Source organism: Lipotes vexillifer, unplaced genomic scaffold, assembly GCF_000442215.2.
Source record: "Lipotes vexillifer unplaced genomic scaffold, Lipotes_vexillifer_v1.1 scaffold1166, whole genome shotgun sequence".
In the NCBI taxonomy this organism is placed as follows: Eukaryota; Metazoa; Chordata; class Mammalia; order Artiodactyla; family Lipotidae; genus Lipotes; species Lipotes vexillifer.
In genome coordinates this window covers 1,172,913-1,194,577 of record NW_006773421.1, presented here as the reverse complement: position 1 = coordinate 1,194,577, position 21,665 = coordinate 1,172,913, and the positions used below count along the sequence as shown (strand labels likewise).

The window sequence follows — 21,665 nt, the reverse complement described above, 5'->3', positions numbered from 1 at the left end:
CTTGAATTTCACTGTCAAAGCCCATGTAGTCTTCAGAACCCCAGCATGGGTCTAACACAGGCTGGAAATTCTTATATTCTCAGGTCCTTAGAGAACGGGCTAAAAACAAAGAACCCTCCTACCAGGCAAAGACCATATTGCTCCACGGGGAGACAGAAACTGGGTCTACCTCTCACGTTACTCACGGTGAGCTCTGCTGCAGCTTCACCACCCCTCAGATTTAAATGAAGATCGCATTTATCTCTCAGGCCTCTGTCTTTCCTACTAATGCTATTGGTGTTAACACAAATGTAGAATGCCAGTACAATTTTAGCAGAGAGCTGCTTTGAGGTGAGTCTCCAGACCGTGGGTTCAATTACTGTGTGCACCCATCTTGTCTTCTGGGTCATGATAATGATAATGATAATGAATGTTAATTTATTGAGTGCATACTCTCTGCTAGGAACTTTGCCAAGAGTCTAACACTCAGTCTTCTCATCAGCCCTCTGAGACTGGTACCACCTGTTTTACAGATGGAAGAGCTAAGCCCCAGAGCAGTGAGTGACTGGGTCACCATCACACAGCATGGAAGTCACCAAGCTGAGAAATGACCCTGGCCTGTCCATCTCTGGAGTCCCCACTGTAGCCTTGGCACTGAGTAGCCTCCTTCTTTATCACTCTTGCCTCAACCTAAAAACTAAGATAGCACTGCGCACAATAATCTTTGAGGTGTGGTTTGGGATGCACCCAGGGAGCCCTTACCAAACGTTGCCTAGAATAACACCTCCCCTTCGGAAATCTCCCACTTAGGACTCTGTCCCTTAGCTGAAGTCCTTGATCCTCATGAAAGCAGAACTACCCCTGGAAGGATTAACATTGTAAACTTCTGTTTTCACAAATGATGCTTCTAATAGTAGATGCTGACGGGCATGGGAGGTAGCTGGCAATTCTAAGTCCTGAGTAGAGGTGATGGTGGGCATCAAACAGAGAGCACAGAATGCAGAATGAAAAGTCTGTGGCAACTGCCTAAGTCACATTTACTTTTTCCCTAGGCATGTCTTTAGTCCCTGAATAGAGTTTTACTTAGAAACAGTGACCGAGCCTCCCATAATCTTCACCTTTGTCTTGTTGAGTTAGTTGGTCTTTTTATATATGACCCTAAACAGACAAGGTCTCATCCCTGCCTTTTGGGAGATTTTAAGTGAGAAGAATGAAAACATGCAAAAACTAACTACTTAATTCAAATAAACACATACACTCCAGTAAATAATCAGTTGTCCTACAGGAATTTTTATTCCTGTTATTACCCGGGCTGCTTCCTCATCTCACCATCCAGCTAAATCAATGGAAATTTCTGTACCCGTTAAGTCCTAGGAGAGTGCGACTTCATTCTCCTTAAGACCTGTCCACATATTCACAAAGAGGTTTAAAAAGGGCTTTTGTCCCTCTTTCATGACAGCCTTCTAATCTAGTCAAACAGACAGGGCGAGGAAGACAAGAGTAACGAAGGGAATATGTTGAATTGTCCATGGCATTACTCTGACACTTTGATGAAGCCTAAAGCTATTTTGTCTATTTTGTCTTCTATTTTTAAGTAATGAGAATAAAATATTGTTTTTTAATATAAAGAACTCATTTATTCAATACATATCTGATGAATTATTCCTATACAGGCAGACCTCAGGGATACTGCCGGTTCACTTCCAAGCGACCACAATAAAATGAATATCACAGTAAAGCAAGCCACACTAATTTTTTGGTTTCCCAGTGCATGTAAAAGTTACGTTTACACGACACTGTAGTCTATTAAGTGTGCAATAGCATCATGTCTAAAAAATGTACATCCCTTAATTAAAAATATCTCGTTGATAAAAAAATTCCAAACATCACCTGAAACTTCAGTGAGTTGTAATCGTTTTGCTGCTCGAGGGTCCTGCCTCGACGGTGGTGGCGGCTGACTGATCGGGGTGATGGTTGCTGAAGGCTGGGTGGCCGTGGCAGTTTCCTAAAATGAGACAGCAGTGACGCCTGCCACATCGGCTTCCCTGTAGCACGCAAAGCTGCTTGTTAGTGTTTTACCCACGGCAGAACTTCTTTCAAAACTGGAGTCAGTCCTCTCGAACCCTGCTGCCACTTTACCAACTAAGTTTATTTAACATTCTAGATCCTTTGTGGTCATTGCAGCCATCTTCACAGCATCTTCACCAGGAGTAGATTCCATCTCAAGAAACCACTTTCTTTGCTCATCCACGGGAAGCAACTCATCCATCCAAGTTTATCGTGAGATTGCAGCAATTCAGTACCATCTTCAGGCTCCACTTCTAATTCTAGATCTCTTGCTATTTCCATCGCATTTGAAGTTCCTTCCTCCACTGCAGTCTCGAATCCCTCGAAGTCATCCATGAGGGGCTGGAACCAACTTCTTCCAAACTCCTCTTCATACTGATATTTTAACCTCTTCCCATGAATCATCAATGTTCTTAATGGCGTTAAGAATAGTGAATTCTTTCCAGGAGGCTTTCAATTTATTTTGTCCAGATCCATCACATGAATCACCATGTATGGCAGCCATAGCATTACAAAATGTTATTTTCTGAATAATAAGACTTGAAAGTCAAAATTACTCCTTGATCCATGGGCTGCAGAATGGATGCTGTGTCAGCAGGCATGAAGACAACATTAATCTTGTCCATCTTCATCAGAGCTCTTGGGTGACCAGGTGCATTACCAATTAGCAGAAATATTTTGAAAGAATAATTCACTAAGAAGTAGGTCTTAAGAGTGGGCTTAAAACATTCAGCAAACCATGTTGTAAAGAGATGTGCTGTCATCCAGGCCTTGTTGTTTTCATTTATAGAGCACAGGCAGGACAGATTTAGCATAATTTTTAAAGGTCCTAGAATTTTCAGAATGGTAAATGAGCACTGGCTTCAATTTAGAGTTACCAGCTGCGTTAGCCCCTAACAAGAGAGTCAGCCTGTCCTTTGACGTTTTGAAGCCAGGCACTGACTTCTCCTCTCTGGCTATCAAAATCCTAGGGCATCTTCTTCCATTACAAGCCTGTTTCATCCACACTGAAAATCTGTTCTTTAGTGCAGTCACCTGCACGAATTATCTTAGCTAGATTTTCTGGAAACTTCCTGCAATTGCACATCAGCACTTGCTGCTTCACCTTGAACTTTGATGTTGTGGAGATGTGGCTGCTTTTCTTAAACCTTATGAACTAACCTCTGCTGGCTTCACACTTATTCTGCAGCTTCCTCACCTGTCCCAGCCTTCACAGAATGGGAGAGGGTTCCGGATTAGGCTTTAAAGGAATGTTGTGGTTGGTCTGATTTTCTATCCAGACCACTGAAACTTTCTCCATATCAGTAATAAGACTGTTTCACTTTCTTATCATTCGTGTGTTCACCGGGGCACCGCTTTTCATTTTTTTCAAGAACTTTTCCTTCGCATCCACAACTTGACTGTTTGGCACATGAGGCCTAGCTTTTGACCTGTCCCTGCTTTCGACATGCCTTCCTCACTAAGCGTAATCGTTTCCGGGTTTTGATTCAGAGAGACGTCGACTCTTCCTGTCACTTGAACACTTAAGAGGCCACTGCAGGGTTATTAACTGGCCTAATTTCAATACTGTTGTATCTCAGGGAAGAGGGAGGCCCGAGGAGAGGGAGAGAGGTGGGGGAGCAGTAGGAACACACACAACATTTATCAATTAATTTCACAGTCTTAAATGGGTGACGTTCATGGTGCCCCAAAACAATTACAGTAGCAACGTCAAAGACCACTGATCGCAGATCACCGTAACAAATATAATCATGAAAAGTCTGAAATATTACAAGAGTTATCAAAATGACACAGATACACAGAGTGAGCAAATGCTGTTGGAAGAATGGCACCAACAGACTTGCTTTGATGTGGGGTGGCCACAGACCTTCAATTTGTAGAAAATGCAGTATCTGCAAAGCGCAATTAAACAAGGTATGCTTGTCTATATGGTATTTTGCTAGAGTCATGGCACACCGCTTCTCAAGAAATCTGATTTCTGCCTATAGGTACAGGTCAAGAACTAGAAGGGCGGTATTTAGAGGATCTAAAAGAAAGCATCTACTAATTCTTTCCTTACTCTTATTCTTTTATTCTTCTACCCCTGGTACCCTAACTCTTTCATCTGTCTTTGGAACTCAGGCTCGTGGTACTTAAAAATAGCACTTCTAGATGTGTTTGTGTCTATCTTTATACCTACCCCCATATCTATACCTATAATTGAACATAGATACATTTGCCTTACTGTTTTCTTTGAACTGTTAATTGAGACTTGATGAAGATGCTTACTAAACTTCATGGCCGAAATACACCCCTGCTAGCGATTCCTATGTATCCAAATAACACCAATTGAAACGAGGAAGGCATCTTCAGAGGTTCTGAAACGTAAGGTAGGAAACCATAGGACTGGGAACACAAGTGCTACCTGGACTCTTGGAGAAAGGTAATTTGGGGAGATGAAATACTGGCTATACGGTATTAAGTAAACACGGACTTCTAGAACATGATTTGAAGTCCTACAGTAAAAGAATACTCAATAAGCATTATGAAGGAAAAAAATCAAAGGCCGCTTCTGATTTACTGGTTGTGGGCCATACTGTACTCAAACAGCAAAGCCTATGCTTGTCTAGAGGAAAAGTTATTTTAAAAGCTTAATATAGAAGAAAGGGGAAAAAAAAGTACCTGCTCAGATAATCTCATTTGATTAGTTTCTGCAGAAAGCTCAGAGAGGATGTGGAGAGAGAAGAACCACGTATGGTGATTCGTATCCAAGCTTCTCCCCCTGGAAAGACCCTGGAAGCTGGCCCTCAGTAGCAGTTCAGGCATCACTGAGGTTAAAAGATGGTGTTTCTCTTGCCTGGATCATCTGGGGCACAGAATTCAATAAATGTGAAGAGCTGAGAACAGAAAGAGAAGAAGGGCTCAGCTTCCTTTCCTAACATCAGTGTGTGTGTGTGTGGTGTGTGTGTGTGTGTGTGTGGTGTGTGTGTGTGTGTGTGTGGTGTGTGTGTGTGTGTGTGTGTGTGTGTGTGTGTGTGTGTAAGGGGCATGGTACTCGAAAGTGAGCACTTGTAGGAACAGATGTCCCAGGAGCCATGCCTGGCAGAGGATGCCCTGGCAGTCCTTCTGATGGACTGTAATTTGAAGACTGCCGAGGGATCAGCTGGAAGACACTGGGAAAGAGCCAAGGAAGGAGTTGGGACCGCCATGGAAAGAGTATTCTGGGGGGGAAATGGCAAGCAACAGACTTGGGTGCAACAAAGTGAGTACGCCAGTGGAAAGTACCACATTAGGTATCTTCACTGAAAACCCTGTTGATCTGCTCCATTGAGCCGACGCTCCATGGATGGTGGGCTGTAGACAGTGCAAGAAATTTTGGAAGGTCTTAAACGTCAAGTCCTCTCCCCTTGAATGAGAAAGAAATTGGCTGCAAAAGCATGGAAATCTATGAGCCAGGGGAATGATGGCAGAGGTGGTGGGCGGGGGCACAGAACCACAACCAGGGAACCCTTTCTCACTTGCTCGATTTTTACTAGATAAGAATTTAATCTGTTTTATCTCATTGAATCCTCACAAATAACATTTCAATTATTTTGGTTCTTATATTATCTCTGTTTTGAAGATGAGGAAACTGAAACCTAAAGGCTGAGGAAGGTGGTGATCTAGGGCTCATGCCTGCTGTGGGGCAATGCTCACGGCTGGTATTGATGGGCCACTTGCCTTTTAAAGAGCTAAGGCTGGGCTGGACATCAGGAAAGAGAGAACAAAATACTACGCATGGTCTCTGGTATCTCCAAAAGGACATGGGGGAGTATGAAGACAAAGCTGATACTATAAATACAATCTTAGTCACAGGTTTCACAGAGACAAAGTGGGAAGGGAAACTGTGTGGAAACTTACTTAGGCTTCAACAGAGTCTATAAGGGTTGAATTAGGCAGACCCAGAGGGAGGGTTTCTACGGAAGGGGTGACATTCCCAAAGAAGACAAACCTTTCTATTAGAATTGGTTTCCTCTCCTGACCCAGATCTATCAGACACTACTTGGAAATTTCTGCCTCTCCTTGTTTCACTGATTAGCGATCTACCCATGTCCACTTGAGTTTATAAACACCCTCTTTTCAAAATACTGAATGACTTAGTGTGGTTGTTGTGTTACTGGCCAGTCACAACATGAATTAGTTGTATCTAAATCTTTTCTTTCTAATATCTAATCAAAACCGGTTTTCCTGAAGAAGTGGATTTTGATAGAGACAGAGAATAGTCAACAACTGTACAACAGTAAAATGGTCAGAACTTTCCTAAGCTCACCCAAAGTGGGGTGGCCACAGTAAAGAAACTGGAAGTGAGGGCAAAGGGGCTCCAAGAGGGTTTGGGAGGCATTTTTATTTATCATCACATTTTGCACAGGTGTAGGTCTAAGCTTATCACCCTGAAAAAAGTCAGAGGAAATATTCATCCTCCCCCTCTCGTATTACATGACCTCTTGATTTAAGGACGCAGAACGCTGGTGAACAGAACTAGTATTTGTCTATCTGCTCAATGAATACATATTTAACCACCACCTATTAAACAGAGTTTTGTGTGCTAGTCTGAGACCCAAACTGCTATTTATATGACGTTGCTTGTTGTTGCTTATTCTGTGGGAAAAGAAAGATACCAGGGATGCAGTGAAATATCGGACTATAACTTTCACGTTAAGTTAGGGCTGTCTGTACTGCTTCGAGTACTAAGAACAGAAGACAGTAGTTTCTGAACTTACCAGAAAACCCACTAGTGGCCTGAAGATTACATCTTTAAAAGCACCAAGCCCACTGTCAGCAAAACTATAAATAATCGAAGGCTGGTTTTGGAGTGTGCATGTGATACTATTAACACACCAAAAATGGATCACAAATAGCGTCTACCACACATATTACATTTTTTCCCCAATAACGCCTACTTGTCTCTATTAAGCCATCAAGTCTATTTTACCACTCGCGATTGTTACTCAGGACATGTGTCTGCTAATTTGCTAGCTGGAATATCTTTACCCTACAAAAAGAAAAACAACAACCCCCCGCCCCCCAAAAGCAGAAAACAAAACCCACCCTATTCTGTAGTCCCAAGTGGGAGCATTACCTGTCATATATCCCATTAACACTGGATTTCAAACAACTGAGCTGACCACTCCCTTGATGAAATATCACAGAAATTCACTCACAAATAGCACTTAATCTGTCAACGTGCATACGACCATCTCATCAGCAGTCTGGCTTTGATTAGTTTTAAGCTCTGTAGTTCATGAGAATCTGTCTGGCTTTTGAATTAAGAGGTACAAGTGAATAAGCATCATCTTTAGAGATGATCTGGATGGAAAACTATCACGATCTTTGACCTTCTTTAGGGGCTTTAAAGCATATTCAGGGATCCCCCAGCCACAGAGAGGGCTGATGGGTCCAGGTTGCAGATGGACCAGGCCATCTGGACCAATTCTCCTTTTAGATGCCCGCTTTAGGCCATTTCCTTATTTATCATAGACAATAAAGGGATTAAAGACAATGGGGAAACATCAGTAAGTTAAATGATTTTGTTTGTATAGCTGTGTTAAAGAATGGTGGGAAACGTCAGTGAAACTCAACGGCTGAAATTGCATTTAAGGACCTTCTGTGGGTTTTGATTATCCATGACTTGCTAATCCTCTCTTAACCACAGAGAAGACAAGGGAAAGAATAAATGAAAGCATAAACATGGTTGGAGCATTTTACGTGTTATCACATACATTATCTTTATAGTCTCAAAACACTTTTCAGATTGGAATCATGTTTTTGCAACAACTTTGCATCGACATAAACATAACATACGTGCATATATTCACACACATGCGCAATACCAACAACCAAGAACGTATTCTTGAGAAATCTGAGACGTTATTTCTCACTCCATCATGCATCCACACCTCTAGTCAGGCTACTCAGTACATGGAAGGCTCCATGTTTTCCCCACGCGTTGCCCGTGTTACATTCTCCACAGGAACTGAGATTCCCATTCTCTTACCTTTCTCCAAATCCCATTTCCTACAGGAAACATTCTGGAACAATCCACCCAGCCCCCACTGACCTCTTCCTCTTTGACCTGCTGTCAGAATCATCAATGTAGCACTGGAAGGGATGCTGCCTCATGTGGCCTCTGATTTAATTTATCTGAATTCATCTTGTTTACCCAACTAGGTTGCGTGGGGGTGGAAACATGACTTCTGCGTCTAAGCACAGTGCCTACTGAGCACACAGCTACTCAATACTTAGCTCTTTACCAACCGTTTTAAAAAGAAAGAAAAATCTACAAATCTCAATGCTAACCCCTAGCTGTTCTGTTGTCATTAAGAGTGAGGCAAAATTCCTGAAATTCCATAGACCCTTTCCTCCAAACAGATGTTAATCCTTTCCCTCCTTTCCCACAGATTATCTCACTCAGATTTCATAAAACCCTGGAATGAAAGGTAGGCAAGGGCAGAAAATATAATTCCTAGATTTTTGTATTCCTCTTAGAAAGCACATACATGAAGCGGTGGCACCTTTGGTGGCTCAGATATTTGACGCCTGCCTCACCTGTTGGGACAGGTACAGCAAAACCTCCGTTAACCAGACCCATCTATCCAGAATCCTCAGTTAAACAGAAGCATGATTCTTCATGCATTAAAAGAAAGAGGTGAATTATAGCAAAAACAGGATCAAGGATTTATTTCAAAATCCACATCCTTGGAGAGCTCTGCATCTACTACATATTCGGTCCAATCTCGTACATCTTCCTAGATACAAGAATCGATCACTGCAATAATAAGGAACATTTCATGAATGCTCACTGTCAGTGAGGAATCAAGCAAAATGCTTTAAATACCTCATCTCATTCAGTCCTTACAAAGACCTACAGAGTATTCATTGCCATTATACTCATTTAAGATATCAAAACGGAGACACCTAGGGCTTCCCTGGTGGCGCGGTGGTTGAGAGTCCGCCTGCCGATGCAGGGGACACGGGCTCGTGCCCCGGTCCGGGAAGATCCCACATGCCGCGGAGCGGCTGGGCCCGTGAGCCATGGCCGCTGAGCCTGCGCGTCCGGAGCCTGTGCTCCGCAACGGGAGAGGCCACAACAGTGAGAGGCCCCGCGTACCGCAAAAACAAAAAAGAAAAAACCAAAAAACGGAGACACCTAGAAGTAACGCAAGCTGCCCAAGATCGCACAGCTTAGGGAGGGCCGGCGTTTGCATGGAACATTGTGTGACGCCAGAGAAGACGATACAATACTTACCCACAGCCAATCACAATTCTCAATCATGAAAGATTTTCCTGGTATTTTATAGCTACTACATTGAAATGCTGCCAACACACGACAGAGTTATTCACAATAAAATTTGGGGTGACAGAAGTTTTAGATCAACCCTCTATTTAAAAAGTATTCAATAAGCAGATCACACTCTTCACCTCCAACCCCGCATTCTGCTTAATCGGGGTTATCCTGGAGTAGAGAGATGCAGGATAAAGAGAGTAGGGGAGGAAGAATCTGTTGGCCCTATTTTGCAGATTTAAAAACCAAAAGCAATCTCATCAACAATCTGTTGGAAATAAGGCATGGATTAATAATAGAAAAAACATTGGGGAAGAGTTGAAATTTTGCCCTCACCCACATTTCCTGAGTGCCTGGAGGGTGATCTGAAAGAAAACTGGGTGCATAACCTCTGGCTGCCATAAGTATAAATTATTTCAGCAATGTTGTGGGGAGGTATATTTGCTTAGTTCAGTCATATTGGGAGAAGTTGGGATGAATTCATGTTGGTGAGGAACAACTGTATTAGTCAGTATAGGAGCTGATAAAGCAAATATTCCTGTTTAAGTCAAATTTTTATTGCCCGGTGATTCTTAGGAAAAAAAAAAAAAAAAACACAGAGGACCAGGGTTCTCTGCATCTCTTACCTGGTGGTCAAGCTCAAGTTGCTAGCCATGCTCATATGTGTCACTGGGTAGGAGTCCTGTGTTTTTGGACCAGAGTGTTCCCTTCCGTTGTTTCTCATCACCGTGACTGTTGTCCCTGCAACGTCATAGCCATCTTGGTGAGCTGGCGTAATACCCCTTCATAAGGGATTTCTGGACTGTTCCTATTGGCTGAGAGAGCTCTAGCCCCTTGAGTAGGGAGAGGCTGAGAATCCTCAGCTACAGACTAGTTCTAAGAGGATGGTGTGTAGGAAACTCTTCAGTTTCCTTCTACAGAGTTAAGAGAGTGGGGGAAAATGATTGTGAGGATGTTAATACCATATGGTATGCTTAAAATAAGTACCTACTGAGTACTTTCTTATCCATTCTGCACCTTTCTCATCCATCATTCTTCCCATCTCATCCAAAAGTATAGCATTTGGGGAGCCTTTCGGCTGCCAGCAGAGTCTACAGCCGCTACAGGACACTAAGAAAAGATCCGTATACAAGGCCCCTACTCCCTTCTGCAGATACCGGTCAGCCTGCAATTCATTCTCCTTGGATACTGCTTCCTTTTACTTCATTTTTCCTTCAAGGCTTCCTTTATTATTTATTTTAACCTTTGAAGAATCTTGATCTTACCTGGGATATACCTCAAAACACTTGTGAATTTCCACGTCTGGAAATAACACAAAAGCAGAAAATCTTCTCATCTGCAAAACAGGGGGAAGACTGGGACCTCAAAGGGGGATTGTTGAGGATAAATGCAAGAATGTGTGAGCAACACGAAGCTGCTCTGAGATGGAAAAAACGGACACCTGAGCCTCCTGCGCCCATATGTTGATACTCCACCATGCCGTTTTTATTCCAGAACAGAGGTGTAACCTAGGAATCCTTTAAACGCACTTGGCTAGGAAGCCATCCTTGCTCAGTAAGAATTGGCACTTGGTACTGTGATGAAAAGTAACATTCTAAAGGATGCTTTGGAAGTTAAATGCTTTTCTTTCACTATTCAAAAGCCCTGCGTGATCTGCTTGCCTGAACCCGATTGCCAGGGGATCAGAGATGGGAAGACTGCCTGGGAAGAAGTTATCAAGGAGACGGACAGAGCCAGAGAGGAGGCGTCACTGCCACTTCTCTTCCTTGCCCACCTAAGTGGAGAGAAAAGAGACATGACCTTTCCTCCTGTGTCAATTTAAGAATCTCTCTGTACTTAGACTACTCGGAATGGGGAGTTCCTCTGGAACAAGCCTTCAAACCCACACTGAACCAGGTTTTGGACAATGGCAGACACAAAGAGCCACAAGAACCTCTTGGTATCCGTCTTCTTTTGATGTAACTCTAAGCCATTTTAATCTGCAGAAAATATCAACTGAGTCAAAACATACTTTTGGAAGAAGAGGAACATCCTCTGCATATGTGATCTGTCGGCTTAAATCAGCAGTAACTGCATCATACAGGTGTACCAAGAGCCAAGTATGGAAGAATATTGCTCCCTGTCTGTAATCCTCAGAAGCCTTCACTTACATATGGAATTCTGATGGGGTTTTCAGCTTGACTGATGTTTCCTTATTTTGTGGTTACCTTTTGCCCTGGGGGGAATGGCTTGGGAAGGGAACTTTTGAAGAAAAATCTAAGCGAGGAGTGGCGTGTTACCAACTGTCAGTCTTCAAAGGCTAGACGGCTTAGTACTCGTGATAGAAACTGAGCTGCAGAATGTAAAACGCAACATGCCTAAACTGGCTTGGGAACAATGGAACTTTCGGGAAGTCTCTGTTTTCTCAGAGCCTCACTCTCCAGCCAACAACATTTTCCAGGTATTAAAAAAAGGTGGGAGGGGACAGGTGGGTGAGGTGAGTGCTAGGTATGAACCGTGAGAAATTTTTGCTCAATAAAGCTTTGAATCTTCCCTTGTGTCCTTCTTAATAAAATCTCTCCTGAAAGCACATGAATGATTTGCATAATGTTGGACGCTTTCATGATCATGGAAGTACGTCCGTGGATACGGGGGGTGGAAGGCGCAGTCTCGCGAGGATGGGTGGGGGCTCCGGCTGTGTTTGCTGGCTGCCCAAAGGGAAGAGAACTGGTCCACGTGGTCTCTGGTTCCTTCAACTCTAAGTTCTATAATCCTAATGAATTTCACAAAAAAGTCTGAAAAGTGTCCTCTCTACCAGGTTGCAGAGAGGGCTGTTAAGAACGTGCAACCATTACTGCCCTTTCTCGCAGTTTCTTTGCTGCTTCAAACATCTGGGAGAAAAACCGAAGAATAAAATAAAACTAGGAAGCAAAGCCCCCATCTCTCAAGGCAGTAGATAAGCAATTGAAGTTTCTCTGATTTCACTCGAAGAGCACTTGATCATTTGATTTATTTATATTTTAATCTATTTAGCTACAGCTGACAGTGTCCAAGTCATTACGTTTTCATATTTTAGGCAAGGGAAAAATGAAATGGAGTTTTGCCTAACGCCCTAACCAGACTGTTAATGGCTTGCCATGGCTTACTATGACTCCTCTATGGATATTCTAAAGAGGGTTTCCGAATAAAGCCTTAGACATCAAAAAAGACATGGCATCTAAGACCTGTGGGTGACTGAAAAAGAAAAATTAAAGTCCTATGCAGGGCCAGCATCTTGATTATCTCTCTCTTTTCTTCAAGAAGTGATTTCCTTGACAGCTACAGGCAACCATTTTCCTTTCCTGGCACATGTGACAGGATTGCATATTAAGACATGCCTCGTATATGATTTCCATATGGAGAGCACGAATTCTACTCCTCTCGATCTCCCTCAGGAAATCTGATCATAGCCCAAACGAGTGAAAACAATTCCTGCCTTATCTGGCTGATCCTGAATCTGCTCCAATTTACTAAGTAGCTAAACTGTTGCAAAATTTAGGACCTACCAGTCATTGTGACACACCTAAGAAGTGATACCATGTATTCTGCATAAGAAACACTGCTCTCAGGAGCTGAAGCAGCAGCAGGACAAGAGATCAAGCCGATGCTTTCGTCTTGCGAAAGTAGGGATAACATTCATCCATCTATTTATTTTTTTATTTATATATCTGTTCCTGATCAGAACTTCAAGAAAATTCTTAGAGCCATGAAAGATGGCATGGATTGGCTTGAAGAGAGGCTAGATCCAGGGAAACCTGCCAGGACGCTATTATAATCATTGGGATGAGAAATAAAGAGGGCCACGGCCAAAGTGGAGATGGACACCGAGGGCTCGAGAAAGTGAAGCCCCACCCACAGCCGAGGGTGGGACTGACTACAAGAACAATGGCAACTGTCGTGAATACAGGAATGCAAGATATTGGTGGATGGTCTTTGTGGACTATTACCGGGCTGTTTTCCTTTGTGCTGGAATTGGGTGGACATGTGGTCCCTGGCCCTGCTTTAGAGAAGAAGAGGCCTTTAGGAGCACCTCTGCGCTCTCTCCTACCTATAGCCATTGGTGCAGGAGGAAAGCCAAGCCAGAGACATGAGCTGGTAGATTCACTGCGGGGGGGTGGGGGGGGTGGGGTGGGGGTGGTGGCGGTTAGAGCTCAGCCTTCCAGGTTTGGAATGCTCATCCGTAGGGAACCCTGGCTGGGCTGACTCCCTTCTTAAAGAGGTCACTTAGTCTGAGATGTTGATGGAAAAAATGACCCAAGGCAAAACCTCAAGAAAACTATGAAGTAAATTCAAGTTTGGACCTCCTATTCAAACTATTTCTTATCATTTCTGCCCATCCCTGACCCCTTTTCACGCCCTCTTTCCAGTTTCCTCTTCATAATTCCCCTCTCATTTACGCGTGACTCCATCACAAACATTAACATTTTAAGGAGGAATCTATAGCCTTTCTCAGGGGGTGGGGATTAGGGGAATTTGGACACAGCTTTCCTAAGGCCACTCTCCCGCTGCCCACTCCCCACGCCATCACATACAGAGACCGGTGTGTGCTTCTCCCTGCCCTGGTTGAGGACCACCGCTCTAAAATCTCAGGCGTTAGAGAATTCAGTGCTGAAATGGCAGGGAGTGAACTGTTTAGTTGGAGCTGGGAAAGTTTCTGCCCAGTAACTTATCTAATCCCATATGATTCCCCCTGCTCTTAAGGCTGGCCCTACCATGCATGGTCTTCATGCTCTGGATCCAAAACACATTGGGAATGGGTTCAAGTAAGTAAAATCTACCAGGACTTCTCTGCCAATTCTTATTTCATCTGAATTTCACTGATGAGAAAAATCACGAGATTCTTTTTTGAGTCTGTGTTCCCACGGGTTCTATGATAATTACCGTATACGTAGTACTTACTATTTGCCAGGAACTGTTCTTAATGCTTCCTATATGAATAGACTCAACCTGTACAGTCTTTACGTACTAATATTCTCATTGAACCCCCTGAGATATGTAATATTATCACCAACATTTTACAGAAATCTGAAACACTCTGAGAGCTTAAATAGTTTGCCTAAGATCACACAGCTAAGAAGTAAGTGAGCAATGCAGAATCCAACATTTTTAACCACTGCATCCTGCTGCCTCTCTAAAATGTTTGTTAGATTACGAACTTAAGGGGAGAACCTCTGGTATGGTTCTATTCAGAAAAAAAAAAAAAAAATGGAAGTGATCAAAGAAGAGGGATTGTAAATCATAGAACATCAGAACTGAAAAGAGCCATAGCGGTGATGAGGACTGCTGAATTTCAAAAGGATGACACTGAGATCCCAGAAGGTGATGTGTCTTCCCTAAACTGCCTCCATCAGTGGCACTGCCGCCGTCAGAATTCAAGTCTTCTGACTTCTCATTGAGAACAGGAGGTGGACGAAGTTGGTGGGACTGAGCAAAAGCTTAATTAACTCCACGAAGAGATAATTCTTTAAAGGGAGTGGACCGGGGATACATTTCATCTGACTCTGAAATGTAAAATATTCAACCTGAAATCTGAACTAACTCTAAGTCAGTAAATTTTCTATTCTGTCATCTATTGGTAAGTTCCTTAGTCCTTTTAGAAAGTTAATTCTCTGGGAGAATTTCCAAGACATTATCATGACTTCTAAATCTATAAGGCCAAGTAGTCCCCTTCTACAATGATGTCCTCTTTGGCACATTTTTGGCTAGAACTAACTCTCCAGGTTCAAATTCACACACAGGTCCACTCCCCCTAGCTACCAGACCCTGAGTGTTTCATGGTACTCTGCTGCCATCGTCTGGCAGAGTGAAGTAAGAACAGCTGGCTCACTCATAGCCTGCTATTTAAGAATCTTGGTACCAGATTAATTAGAGTTGTCCTGGATGTAGTAGAAGCGGTGATGGAGGATCAGTATGGAGCAAGAAGAAAAAAAAAAAAATGATTCTATTATGAGAAGAATGAAAGGTTCTGGGGAAGATCAAATGCCAGATTATAAATTGCAAGTCTTACTGATTCCCTAAATACTATAAATTACCTGTTACAGAAGTGGGTGAAATTTGGCAAATCTACAAATATGAATGCAGAGCTCTTTTCTTTAAACAAAAATCTTTCCATCTTTATACTACACCAACTAACTTCCTGCTTTAAAATATTTATAACAAAAACACACCTAAAAGTCAGCTAAGTGATTATTCAATTTATAAAAGTTTTTGTTCTGCAAAATGACTGACAGCAGTGCATGCATATGAGTGTATAATTTATGTGCAAAAGTTTGATCTGTACATTGCGTTTACAGGGATATGTCTACTGCATGAAACAATGCTGAATTTTCATATGGGATAAAGATGTGTAATGAGACGATACTCTTAATGTATTGTTTTTTTCTTTCTTATTCACATCTCTTTAATGGGACATTTCTCCATTTAGTCAGCCTCACCCATTGCCTCAAGAATGATTCATATTGGGCCTCCCTGGTGGTGCAGTGGTTACGAATCCGTCTGCCAATGCAGGGGACACAGGTTTGAGCCCTGGTCCGGGAAGATCCCACATGCCGTGGAGCAACTAAGCCCATGTGCCACAACTACCAAGCCCGCGTGCCACAACTACCGAGCCCGCGTGCCTAGAGCCCGTGCTCCGCAACAAGAGAAGCCACCGCAATGAGAAGCCCGCACACCGCCACGAAGAGTAGCCCCCACTCACCGCAACTAGAGAAAGCCCACACGCAGCAACAAAGACCCAACACAGACAAAAACAAATAAATTACAAAAAAAGAATGATTCATATTGTTATAGAATGCAAAAGAGTCAATGTTTAACTTTTGAATCTCAAATAGGCTCTTGAAGCCCATTTAATTAACAGCATTCTTTAGAGTCAAGCGTTCTGTTGCAAGCCCTCTAGGTAATAGGGATTTCAGCAAATGGCATAGGAATAGTTTCTTTCTATGCCCAAAACTGTCTTAGATTTTCACAAAAAAATTTAAAGAGTCAGAGAAAATAGATATGGTTAAGATAGAGCCTTTAGTTCAGAATGTGGGATGGAAGCATGAAAAGTTCCATGGGCCTGCTCCTCCATGAGACAACAGTAACTAGTGAAAACTGAAACACACACACATACAAGTCCAATTAAAATCTCTAGAAATTGTCCTACAGGCATGTAGCAAATGTAGACAATTTATTCAAAAAATTATACCAAACCTTAGGAAGAGCTACAAGAGCCACAGTCACTTGAGCCACAAACGGCTTCCTTTCCTCCAACCCCAACTACGTGTGACAGAAGCTCCATTCTGGGTACGTGTGCCCAGAAATACAGAGCTACCCTTCCCTCCAGCTTCCAGGCAAGGGCTATGGTGTGTCTCGGGGAGGGGCAGGGCACCGGCATTTCTCATTCTCCCAGCCGCATGGTGCAGAGGCTAAGTTTCAGGTGAGTACAAGCAGGAGGATGGAGGCTCCCTTCCTCCACGCAGCCCTCACTCATGGGGCAGAGGCCCTGCCCCAGCATCGCAGGGTGAAAACCATGGCGCACTGAATAGCCTCATCCCAGCTCGCACCCAAGGCCGAGGTTTTACAGTCGGAGAGGCGAACCAAGACCAGAAGCTACCGCCACTGCCCAGAGACCTGCTCAAAAAGCAGATATGTCAATTCCAGATAGGTGGACGACCGTTTCTACCCCACAGCTCCTGGGCAGTGGCTCAGAGGTTCTGCCCAGAGGGAGAGGCAGGCCACTACCATAGCGAGCTCTGATGTTCTTCCCAAGGGCTTGACTTGGAGTAGAGTGTGGAGAAGCTCAAGCCCAAGGATGTTCTTGAAAACAATGGTGATTTTGGTGGCAAATCATTAAGTGGATGCTGGTAGCTCCATGAGAACAACAAGGTAAAACATGGGCGAGAATTTACCATAGTGAACCAGGAAAGAGACAGCTAATAAGTGCTCTCTCAGGGTCAGAACAAACCTCAGACTAGCCTCAGAAACTACTCCTGCAAAGGGGCTCAAATTTAATTGGATCATATTGTAAAGCAATAACTGCCTCAGGGTATTGTCAAAAATAATAGAGTCACCGGCTGCCAATGAGCGTAGCCTAAGAGCTGGGTGTAATACCAACAGAGGCAGAGAGCTTAACAGAGAGTCAGGAAAGGAGATAATTGAAAAGAGCCCAGTTAAAACCACTGTCATCCCAGGGTGACTATGTGCATCCCAAGGCTATACTCTCTGATGGGCAACACCAGGGGCTTCACACTGCAGGGGAAATATAGAGTTCAATGAAATAGTCCAGCCAAGCCACTAACCTACTAATCCAACAAGGAACGACAATACCACCCCTGGTGTCCAGAGGTGCTACAACAAAAAGTTTGTGCTTCAAATTATTTGAAGAAAATGAAAAGACAAACCACAGGATGGGAGGAAATATTTGCAAATCACATATCTGATAAGGGACATGTATCTAGGATATTTAAACACCTAATGCAACTTAATAATAGAAAGACAATAGCCCAATTTAAAAATGGGCAGAGGATTTGAATAGACGTTTCCTCAAAGAAGATACGCAAACGGCTAATAAGATCCTTATTAAAAGATGCTCAACATCTGTAGCCATTAGGGAGATTAAGTTAAAAATCACAATAAGATGCCACTTTACACTCATTAGAACAGCTATTTTTTTTTTTTAAAAAAAGGAAAATAATACGTGTTGGTTAGCATGTGGAGAAATGGGAACCCTTGTTCTTGTGCACTGCTGGTAGGAATGTAAAATGATGCAGCTGCTGTGTAAAACAGTATGGTGGTTCCTCAAAAAATTAGACACAGACTTAATATTTGATATAGCAATTCTATTTCTAGATGTATACACAAAAATTAAAAGAGGAAATCAAACAGATATCTCTGTGCCAATATTCATAGCAACATTACCCACAATATCTAAAAGCTGGAGACAATCCAAGTGTCCACTGACAGGTGAATGAGTAAACAAAAGGAAGTGTATCCATACAATGGAACATCATTCACCCATGGAAAGAAGTGAGGTATTGATACACGCTACAACATGGCTATGTGAAAGGAGCCAGATACGAAAGGCCACGTACTGAATCACCCCCTCTTTATGACGTGGCCGGAAGAGGCAAATCTGTAGAGGCAGAAAGTAGGCCAGTGGTTGCCAGGGGTGCAGGAAGAGGAGGACGGGGGATGACTGCTGCTGGGTATGGAAATGTCCTAAGACTGACTGTGGTGATGGATGCGTAAATCTGCTGATATACTAAAACCCACTGAATTGCTGGACCCTTTAAAAGGATCTGGTATTTACTTCATATTATTTGAATTATATCTCGATAAAGCTATCACCCAAAAATGACAGAGCCTGGACCCCTGAGAAAACACTCAGTCCCTCCCAACCAACACACACACCTGGTGTCTCAGGAAGGTGAGAGGTGGTGAGACAAGGAACACAGGATAATTTTATGGTGTGTAAAGGGAGAAAATCCATAGGAAAAACCTCTTCATATGGATCCTGGTGGGCGCGCTTAGAGGAGTATTTAGTAACAGTGCAAGATGACTAGAGAAGCACAGATGGCGGCATGCGTGTGTTTAAGCAGATGGCCTGAGGGCACCACCTAGGTTCCCACATCCTGACATGCACACCTACGAGTGTGGGGAGACTGACAAATCCCACAGAGCAGAGAGACCAAAATAACATACGGAATAAAAAGACTAGGAGTAAAGGAAAAGGGGACTTTGTAGACCTCAAGACCAGAGGCTAAAAACTACAATGAGGTGCCACCTCACACTGGTCAGAATGGCCATCATCAAGAAGTCTACAAATAATAAATGCTGGGGAGGGTGTAGAGAAAAGGGAACCCTCTTGCACGGCTGGTGGGAATGTAAATTGGTGCAGCCCCTATGCAGACCAGTATGGAGGTTCCTCAAAAAGGAAACATAGTTACCATAGGATCCAGCAATCCCAATCCTGGGCATGTACCCAGAGAAAACCATAATTCAGAAAGATACCTGCACCCCAATGTTCACTGCAGCATTATTTACAATAGCCAAGACATGGAAGCAACGTTGATGTCTACTGACAGATGACTGGGTCAAGAAGATGTGGTACATATATACAATGCAATACTACTCAGCCATAAAAAAACCCCCAAAATAATGCCATCTGTAGCAACATGGATGGACCTAGAGATTGTCGTACTAAGTGAAGTAAGTCAGACAGAGAAAGACAAATATGATATCACTTATACGTGGAATCTAAAGAAATGATACAAATGAACTTATTTACAAAACAGAAACAGACTCAGAGACATAGAAAACAAACTTATGGTTACCAAAGGGGAAAGGTAGGGGGGAGAAATAAATTAGGAATTTGGGAGTAACATATACACACAACCATATATGAAATTGATAAACGAGGACCTACTATATAGCACAGGGAACTATACTCAATATTCTGTAATAATCTATATGGGAAAATAATCTGAAAAAAAATATGTGTGTGTGTATATATATATATATATATATATATATATATATATATATATATATAACTAAATCACCCTGCCGTACACCTGAGCCTAACACAACATTGTAAATCAACTATACTTCAACAAAAAATATATAAATTTTTTTAAAAAAGAAAATCCTATCTGGAAAAAAAAGACCAGAGGCAATGGCAGGGATGATGGATTTCAGTAACAAAGGACAGTAGGTGACCTAAATCCAGGAGGAACAGAGTCACTGGTTGCCAATGCAGAGGTCACAGAAGTTGACACTTACAGACCTCAGGAACCAGTAAGGAGGACTCTCATGAAGGGATGCTTGGCTGTCCACTACGAGAATACCATACGGTTAGGCAAGTTTTCTCCTGCATTTAGATGGAATACTACTGGGGAGAAGACAAGAGAAGAACCTTAGAGAGAAGGAGAGCCCTGACAGGAAATTTAAATTCTGAATTAAGTTTAAATGCTGAAACACTGGGATTTTACCCAAACAATCTTAACATACCTGGAAGAGACAAAGTTTCAAACCAGAAGTGATTAAGTTATCATCAATGCTCGAAATAACTTTTCTCTTCCTGCTTTAAGTGGTAAGGGTTGTTGGTGAGCTATCAAGCTCAGCTTGAGCAAGGGGGGAAAGTTTCACTTCTTCATCACTATGCCAGAATGAGTAAATGTTAAGCTCCCTACAATCCATTAAGGAACAGAGTACTCAAGGAACGGTTTTGTTCACAACACTAGAAGAAATGATAATTATGCTGGTGATAGAGGTGTTAGCTAATGCTACAATGGCAATCGTATTGCAATATAAATTTATCAGATCATGTTGTACACCTTAAACTCATACAATGTTGTATGTCAAAGACATCCCAATAAAATTTAAAACAATAGAAATGGTCATGAGGGGGTATCCTCATACCCAACGAAGCAGTCAGATACAGGCTGAACTTTTAGACTGAAGGTGGGAAGACCTGCGTTACGTAGAGAAAAAGCAACAGGCTAAATAAACATCAACATGTCTGGGATTGACTTGGAAGGTGCCTCCAGCTGGCTATGTGACTTTGGACAAAATTACTGAATCTCTCTCAGAGCTCATTTGCATGGCCCGTGAAGGGGTTGAACTAGAGAACTAGTAAGGTTTCTTCCGGCTCTAAAAGACTGATTCTCAGGGCTTGGATGCCCAGTGGGGAAGTATCTGCCACTTCTTGGCCAAGGGCAAGTGGACACTGTCTTTTAAGAGATACAGTCCCTCCCCTTTCCTTGGCCACGCCCCCAGAAGCTGGGCTGAGGACAGCCAGACAGAAAGCGCAGTTACCTGTCTTGTGTCGAGGATTCTTGCTCTTGCAGCTACATTTTCCAATTAGCTCGGGAGCATACACATCACTGTGACAGACGGCACAGTAAAAGAAGGCTCTGGACAATGAAAGCAAATCAAGAATGACTTATGTGAGGCTTCACACTAAAGAAACACAGGGCTGACTCAGTCTGCCTGCCATTAAGTTGTATTCGCTTTAGGACTTTCTCCCCGTTAAAGTAATAAAAAAAAAATTTACCTTTTGACATCCTTTGCAGATTCAGCAATAAAGAACCCTAGTGTGTTCTTACGGAGCTTAACTTGAGCAGGTGGATTTAGTATCAGCCCACTGGAAACAGAAAATAATAATACAGTAATTTTCCCCTCCAATTTCTGGGGCAATACCTGTTTTTACCAAAGGATTCTCTAAGTTGCAGGGTTAATAGGACTCAATCCCTTTTTACTGCCAAAATTTACAGTAGAAAATGTGAATCTGACTGCATTTAATTCATCGACTGCTGCTGAA

The 21,665-nt window shown here is 42.7% G+C and overlaps 1 protein-coding gene across 1 annotated transcript in view; it reads right to left on the bottom strand.

Annotated features, from left to right (window-relative positions):
* KCNU1 (potassium calcium-activated channel subfamily U member 1) overlaps window positions 1–21,665 on the bottom strand; it is a 137,853-nt gene that overhangs the window by 60,538 nt on the left and 55,650 nt on the right. Inside the window, exons 18-20 of the mRNA XM_007448320.1 lie at window positions 21,399–21,488; window positions 21,161–21,258; window positions 9,973–10,087 (exon numbers count right to left, since the gene is read on the bottom strand). Of these exons, the coding sequence (XP_007448382.1) occupies window positions 9,973–10,087; window positions 21,161–21,258; window positions 21,399–21,488 (303 nt within the window). The remainder of the gene's footprint in view (window positions 1–9,972; window positions 10,088–21,160; window positions 21,259–21,398; window positions 21,489–21,665) is intronic.